Source organism: Pantherophis guttatus, chromosome 4 (assembly GCF_059756535.1).
Source record: "Pantherophis guttatus breed Tessera chromosome 4, ASM5975653v1, whole genome shotgun sequence".
Taxonomy (NCBI): Eukaryota; Metazoa; Chordata; class Lepidosauria; order Squamata; family Colubridae; genus Pantherophis; species Pantherophis guttatus.
The window spans coordinates 8,689,035-8,697,370 of NC_142066.1; the positions used below are offsets into that span (position 1 = coordinate 8,689,035).

The 8,336-nt window shown below is 36.8% G+C and overlaps 1 protein-coding gene across 1 annotated transcript; it reads right to left on the reverse strand.

Annotated features, from left to right (window-relative positions):
* Positions 1 to 688: 688 nt before the first annotated feature.
* LOC148113678 (vomeronasal type-2 receptor 26-like) lies at positions 689 to 3,306 on the reverse strand. Its single transcript, XM_087893265.1, has 3 exons — positions 3,157 to 3,306; positions 2,441 to 2,567; positions 689 to 1,587 (listed from the first exon to the last, which is right to left on the reverse strand). The coding sequence occupies exons 1-3, from the start codon at positions 3,304 to 3,306 to the stop codon at positions 689 to 691; spliced, it is 1,176 nt and encodes a 391-aa protein (XP_087749391.1).
* Positions 3,307 to 8,336: the final 5,030 nt, after the last annotated feature.

Sequence of the window (8,336 nt, forward strand, 5' to 3'; positions counted from 1 at the left end):
TGACATCCTTTTGTGCAGGTTACTATACTTTTACAAACTGGGTGGAATTTAGTTAATGATGTCATCGTACATTTTACATCTTTCAATCCCTTTCACTTGCCATAGCAGGTTTGCTTCATTTTATTACTTTATTTCATTTCATTTCATTTCATATTAGTACTTCATTTCATTTCATTTATTATTTTATTTTTTTACAATATATACCACTTTATTATCTTACAAACTACCAAAGGCAGCAAACATATCCAATATACCATCTCCCTTATTTTTTCCACATAGCAACAACCCTGTGAGAAACAGTGTTTGGTCCAAAGTTACCCAGCTGGCTTTCATGGCCAAGGCAGGGCTTGAACTCATGGCCCCTTGATTTCTACCACAGTTCCTAACCCTCTAGACCACACTAAAATCCCATTAAATCTAGAAATTATAGAGAAACCTCAATGAAAAAAAGAGGATGGATTGCAAAGGCACTAAATATCAAGTTCCTTCCCTGAAATTGCATACAAACCACCTTTGATCTTTTAATTATTTATATATATTTTTAAAAGTTTTAATATTTGTATTCTATGTTTTTTATCTTGGCTGTACACCGCCCTGAGTCCTCAGGGAGAAGGGCGGTATATAAATTGGAAATTAAATTAAATTAAATTAAATTAAATTAGGGGAGCCAAAAAGAACACACAATGTACTAATTTCGTTTTGTGAGTTGCTCTCTGTGATTTAGCTCAGGTCGCAAAACAATGATGTAGCATTTTGGCAGGAATATGCATCCCAGTAAAGCAGCACTGGAGGACAAGATGGAGAAGACCTCCACAACTACCATGGCTTTTCCTTTTGTGCTCAGATAGGCTGGAAAGAAGGAGATCCACACACTGCAAAAGGCCAACATGCTGAAGGTGATGAATTTGGCTTCGTTAAAGCTGTCAGGTAATTTACGAGCAAGAAAAGCCACAATAAAGCTGGCGATGGCCAAGATACCCATGTAGCCCAAGACACAGTAGAAAAAGAAAGCGGAACACTCATTGCACTGTAAAATCATTTCTTGGAGCTCTGAATGCATGTCCAACTCAGGGAATGGGGGATATGTGAACAACCAAAGAATACAAATCATTACTTGGAATAGAGAGCATGAGAGGACAATAGAAAAAGCCAATCTTTTCCCCACCCACTTCCTCATCTGAGAACCAGGTTTAGTGGCCATGAAAGCCACAACCACGGTGATAGTTTTAGCCAGAACACTAGAAATGGCCACTGAGAAAGTGATGCCAAAAGTTGGTTGTCGGAGAAGGCAGGTCACCTTGTTAGGTTGGCTGAGGAAGAGCAAAGAGGAGAGAAAACAGAGCTGAAGAGAGACAAGCAGAGTGTAGGTGAGGGACCGGTTGTTGGCTTTCACAATGGGAGTATCCCTGTGCTTAATAAAAGTTCCAAGTACCCAAGATGTCAAGAAGAAGAAACAAAGAGCTACTGAGGCCAAACCAATTCCTAAGGTTTCTTCAAAGCTTAGAAAGAGCAGCAATTTCAGGATACATCCATTCTTTTCTTTATTGGGATAATGATCTTCTGAACATTGAAAACAGTCATCCATATCTGGAAAGAAAATCAAGGAATTTATCATCTAGGTATCCTATGGTATTCAAATTACTTTCTGAATGGGTGAGAGTTGTTATTCATTTGAGTTCTTTCCACCGTTTACCAGATGGATCATATTTCTATGAAAATTCAGTTTTTCCTCAAATGGAAAATTTGAGGACTGGCTTAAAACGAAGTAGAAATGGAAGGAATATTATTCTTTGAAATGCAATCCTTTGTATCATTTTAAATTTTATTGCAATGTAGGCCATTTGGACTTTCGCCATTTTTTCTCAAACATGGAAAAGAAAACCGTAAAGATATATGTAAGTCTCTAGTAACAGAGTGTATTGACCTGAACAACAGATTGTGAGTCACAGCTATAAAAATGAATATTCACTAATAACTAAAAGTATTAGTTATTTGCATACTAAGGTGTGCAAATTACACTTTGCTTATTAAAGTAAAATAAAAAAAACTTATTTATTCAGTATATGGTGATGTTAGGGCATTGGTCAGAACCCTGACAGCAGCAACATATGGGCCTTGTCCCTACACTAAAGCTGCCTCACAAATGGACATCACAAATGGGAAGTGCAGTGCCAGCAGGATTCTAACTGTCCACATGAAGTGGCAGCTCGTCTCCCCACCGAAATGGTACCTATTCATCTATTTGCATATAACATACTTTCGAACTGATAGATTGCCAGAAGCTGAGATGAGTAACGGAAGCTCACCACCCCACACCGTGCTGGGACTCAAACCGTTAGAGCTTAATGACTTTCTCTAGCATCATTAAGCTATTGAACCACTGCTCCTCTTTGTTTGCTTAAATCAACCTAATGAAAACTTCCTGGAATATCTAACCTACCCGTTTGATTTGAAATCTTCCCTTCTGGACATGGAACACAGTCATAGCAACAGAATTGTTTTCCTTCAATCTCCTTCTTCCAGTATCCAGGAAAGCAATGGTCATTACACAGAGAAATTGGAAGTACCTGGTGTAAACATAAAAGATTCTTGCAAAGGGAGGTTTTAAGAAAAAACATTTATTAATCCTGCAGGATCTAATCTGGGACAGTCACCGGGACCAAAGGTGGACCAGTGACTGACTCAAAGTAGATTCTTCAACATTATTCTGGGACACCTTCATTGGTGAGTTATTAATCATCATCTTTTATCGGGGTAAAGAATTCTTTACTTCTCCAAAGGGCTAGTGAATATTACCTAGCTGGATTTATATTATGCATTAAAATTTGTTGAAATGACAGTGATGAGGAAAATAGCGTCTTTGAAAAAGGCAAGTTGAGTAAATAAATATGAGGGATTAAAATTTTACAGAAATAAGGCAATGTCCATAATTTGAAAGGTAGTTGCAACCAAAAAGAAAATCTGACTTTTACATTGCAAAATCATTTTGTCAATTTGATTAATGCTTGATCATGGGCCATATTTGTTCCTTGTATTCCATTTTTTTCTTGCAAACATGGAAATTAGATTTCTAAAGAGGCTTTGCTCAATATGGTTCAAGAGCCCCTATTTGGGATCATAATAGCCCAAGATATAGTCCATTAAATGAGTCCATACCTGATTAAAAGCTGGGTGCCAGACAATCAAATCTTCATCAACCAATAATTCTTTGCCTGTTGGAGAACTCGGATCTATTCTTCCGACTCTAACTCTTTGAAAAGACCGATTTGGAAATGTGATGAGGTTGATGATATCAAATCCACCCATTACTTCCCCTTTTTCATTCAGGGAAACTTTCTCTCCAGCCGAATTGTTAAAAGAAATGCCATGTAGAAATGGATGGAGCTATGTGAAAGAGAATAAAAAAATGAGAGTTGGATGGATAATATAGGTAGTCCTCTAGTTGCAACAGCTTGTTTAGTGACAAGTTGCAAAGACACTGAAAAATGTGACTTATGTTCAGCTTTCAAATTTATGACCTTTGCCACATTTTGACAAGCAAAGTCAAGGGGGAAGCCAGGTTCCCATTACAACTCTATTACTTAACAATACAGTAGTTTCTTGATGTTCATACCTAACTGGATTTCATAAGGTAAAAATATTAAGATTTTCTTCTATAGCTTCAAATGGTAATTCTAGATCAAATTGCTCATTGAAATAAAAGAAGTGTCCAATGAAGAGAGAATACCTGCCAAGGCTGCAGAGGTGGGAGGTCAATTGTTCTATGCATCATACTTTTTTTCTTATTGAACCCCGACATGAGTAGAGCCTGCAAAGCATGAGCCACAGCATAAACAGCATTGTAGACACTGTAGCTTTGTCCAGTCATTTCCATTTCAAACAAGGGCCCAGGAAGATCCTCCAGTTTCTTTTCCAATGGGCACTGCCTATTGGACATTTCTTGTAATTCTGATTTTGAGAATGAACAATCAAATGATTGTTCCCAAACATCCTGTAGAAACCCATCTCTGCAGCCTGAATGAGGTTTGATGGTCTGAAGAAACTCCTTGAAACCTACAGCTGCTGTTGAATGAACCGTGAAGGAAATAGCCCCATGGAACATCTGGAGATCCCACATGACTTGAAAGCCTGAGAGCACAAAATCAATCTGTGCAGTCATGATCCACACCTTTCTAAGTAATGCAGTTTCCTTGTTTTCAGGATCTGCTACAAACATGACACCTCTGAGCCACATAATTGTCCCTGATTCTCCATAGACGAGAAGTGCGGTGGTGTTGCTATTCTTCAAATTAATGGAAATACTTAAGGCTACATGATAAAGTTCTCCAAAGTGTTCTATGTGGATTAGTTGTGAAAGCCTTTGTATGAACGATGAACAGATTCCATTTTGTGAAAGTATGGGCTGCATTTTCTGTAAGAAATGTTCTCCATTGTTGTTATCCATAGTAAAAATCCCAATCCACGTCCATCTGAAATGATGAAGCAGTTGGATAATTCCAATGTATTGATGGTCCTCTTTTGGGACCATGAAATAAAGTGAAGAGCGTTTGCTAGTCTGAAACTCTTCTTGGGATAATGAGCCATATGTCAGCTAAAATAAAGCAAAATAATACTCTGTTGAGTCATTAGCTCAAATCCGATCTTTCTGGATCTAGTTTTCCTGTAAAAGATCTCCAAAGAAGGAACTTTTCCTCTATTTCTTTTGAAATATTAATAAAGAATGGAATTTCTAGGAATTATTTCAGACATATATAATAGTTCATTTGTTTGAACAAGATGAGAGTGTGCTACATTCAAATCTATGGTATGGAATGGAATGACTCTAGATACTCACTTCTATGATTGGCATTGTAGCTTCATAAAAGAGTGCTAAGTATTATACCTTAAGGTCTGTAGAATGTCTTAATACAAATCTAATATCTGATTCTCAGTAATTATGTCATAACAACAAAGTATTTTTTTTTCTGTTCATCTCCTCCATACTAACCTGTGGAATCTTGTAGAAACCTACAACGTCAGCTATATTAGATGATGTATCAGAACTTAATCCCCCAATGATGGCCATCAGATTCTTCTGGCTATCACATTTGTAGTTAGGGACATATTCCTGAGATTTGAAAAGGAGGTCCAGAGTGGTGCGATAGGTCATTCTTGAATTGTGACAACTATCATAGATGTGGAACCCAAGAGTGATGTTAGGTAAGATCTGGGGGTCTTCATTGATCTCCCTCACAGCAAAGGCCAAGGCAAGGACGTGTTGGTAGAATTTGGTTATTACACTGCAAATAGATTAAGTACACCTTTTCATCATCATCATCATCATCATCATCATCATCATCATCAACATTATCATCAACATCATCGTCATCGTCATCGTCATCATCATTTGCAAATTATTTTAGTATGGTACTGTTTGTAACTGGAAAACGTGTTTCTGACTGATGTATTAAACAATTTTGTAATCAGTCCAAATGTATCTTGCATACATTTTTTTCCCTTTATATTTTTCTAGAAAGTTACTCATCATCAGGCATACAATATTAATGTCTGTAGTTTTAACTTCAGCCTTCAGTTTAAACTAGAATGCTGTGGCTTGTTTTCTCTGTTGATTTAGTTTTCTAGGAACATTACTGAGTTAGAAAGAATTATAGATGAAGGGTGAGATTCTCTCTAAACCCATACATCTTCTTCATCTGAATCTTTTCAGTTCTGAAGGAATATTCTATGATTTCTCATAATTCTAAGTTCCCCCAGAGACAAAATCTAAGGTGTGTGTCCACTTTGGCTGCAGGAGAAATATTAAAACACATTTACTCTATCCTATCATTCCTCACCTGTTCAGCAAAATAGAATGCCAATAATTTAACTAACTTCCAATATTTATGTCTATGGAGATTCTCGGTCATCCTGGTCATGGTTGACCCAAAAGTGCTTTTCCAAAAGACAAATGGACTTTCTTGTTTTGTTTTGTTTTTCTTTGAAAATATTTTGCTTCTCATTCAAGAAGCCTCCAGAATTGAGCCAGAACTGAGACAGAACAAGAAGCATTTTGGAGAAAACATTTTCAAAGAAAAAAACAATAATGTTCAGTTGCTTTTTGGAAAACCACCTTTATTTTTGTATTGTGAAATGTGGCAGAGCTGATTTTTTTTAGCATGCTTCTTTTTGATAATTTCCTCACAATCAAATATGCTTTACCTACGAGAATGTTGTTAATGAAACAAACACAAATGAAGTTCCCTCTTCTCTCACCACTAGAAAGCTTTCAAAACACAAAGAATTCTTACATTTACATGAAAAACTCTACATTTCCTACACAAACAGCCATATAAATGATTCTTTGCTATGTGGTCTAAGGTCAGATGATTCAAAGGAAAACCTTTACATTGGTGAATCATAAAGGTTGAGAAAAGGGTGTTGTTTGAATAGAGTTTGATAGAAATGGTAAATCAAGTGAGACATCATCCCACCGATGATAAGGTCACCAGGTTGATACCACTCGTGTGGAACAGGAAAAGCATCACTTGCAGGACAGCTCAGAGTAACTGCTTCGTGCATCCGGAACACCAGGAGGATCAATTTTATGATTTTCTGCATATGGAGAAAATGTCTGAGTCTACCTTCAAGGAGAACTTCTGGCAGGTAAAACAGAAGGAAGAGAACTTTGTGGAAATAAATCTCACAGTCAGCATTATGACTTCCTTCCTCCATGTTGTGCTTGGTATATATATATATATAGATCCTTTCTCACTCTCTATTCCCTTCTGTGCAGACCTTTTGATATTGTGGCCTGCTAGAATAATAGAATGATTGCAGTCATTCATAAGGGACATAATTGCCATTGAACCATTGGCAACATGGCAATGTTTTCTTTATATGTCTGATCAACAACTTTCCTTCTTTGGAGTGACATCATAAGTGACTGATGCTTAACCTGTTTTGAAAATGGTGGAGAATGTTGCTCTAATTCTAGAAATCAGGACAAAAGTTTAATTTGATCAATGGATCAAGAAACCATTTCCCTGCAAAATGTTGGATGAAATGGTCAAACATCAACTATCTGGTACACATTAGCAGGTCTTGATTGGAAAACTTTGGAAAATAGATAAAAGTTAAAGTTAAAAAAAGTTAAAAAGAAAATCATTGACACTCCCCCCCCAAAGGGAAAAAGAAGAAACAATATCTTTGAAAAATAAACTAAAACACGTTTTACATTTATCTTGTATGTGTTGTTGTTGTTGTTTTTAAAATAAGAATGGAGAATTCACCACCACCACACCTGGAACTCATACTTGTTCTGCTCTAGGACTTATACATTGGGTCTTTTTATCTGTTTATCTATATTTTCATTACCTTTCCATCTTGCTTTCTTGCTATTTTTAATTTTACAGTTCCAATGATATCATTTATGAAAATTCCAGATATCCTACAGTGGGAGGGGGAAAAGTCAAATTTTCTTGACTGGTTAATTGAAAGGAGTTGAAATAGATAGCATCTGCCTTTTACTATATACTAAAAGAATATCTAAATACTAATGGAACAAGAATTCAAGAAATTGAGACTCTAGAAAAAGCACAAAGAATACCAAGAAAGATGATTAGGGGACCAGAGGCTAAAATGTATGAAGACTTGTGACAGGAATTGGGCACGTCTGGTCTAGTGAAAAGAAGAACTAGGGGGGATATGATAGCAGGATTCCAATATTTGAGGGGCTACCACAAAGATGAGAGGGCCAAACTATTTTCCCAAGCATCAGAAGGCAAGATGGGAACCAATGGATGGAAACTAATCAAGGAGAGAAGCAATCTAGAAATAAGGTGAAATTTCCAAACAGTGAGAACAATCAACCAATGGAATGGCTTGCCTTCAGAAGTTGTAGGTGCCCCATCGCTGGAGACTTTCTAAAAGAGCTGGACAGCCATTTATCTGAAACAGTATAGTATTGTCCTGCTTGAGCAGAGGGTTGGAATAGATGACCTCCAAGTTTCCTTCCAACTCTGTAATTCTATTCTAAATATTTCTAATAGTTCTAAATATTTCACAGAATAATTCTTAGAATTATTGGAGATATATTGGAGAGAGGAGGAATCTGCCTGCCTTGGAGTTCTGCTTTCTATGGAGTTATTCCTGGCTGTGGGAAGAGATTGCCATGGACTTTATCATAGAGCTCCCTGACAGTGGGGGAAATACAGTGATTTGGACCATAATAGACCTATTCTCGAAACAAGCCCACTTCATAGCTGTCCCAGTCTCCCATCTGCCCATAAACTGGCTAAACTGTTCATTCATTCATTCATTCATTCATTCATTCATTCATTCATTTATTTATTTATTTA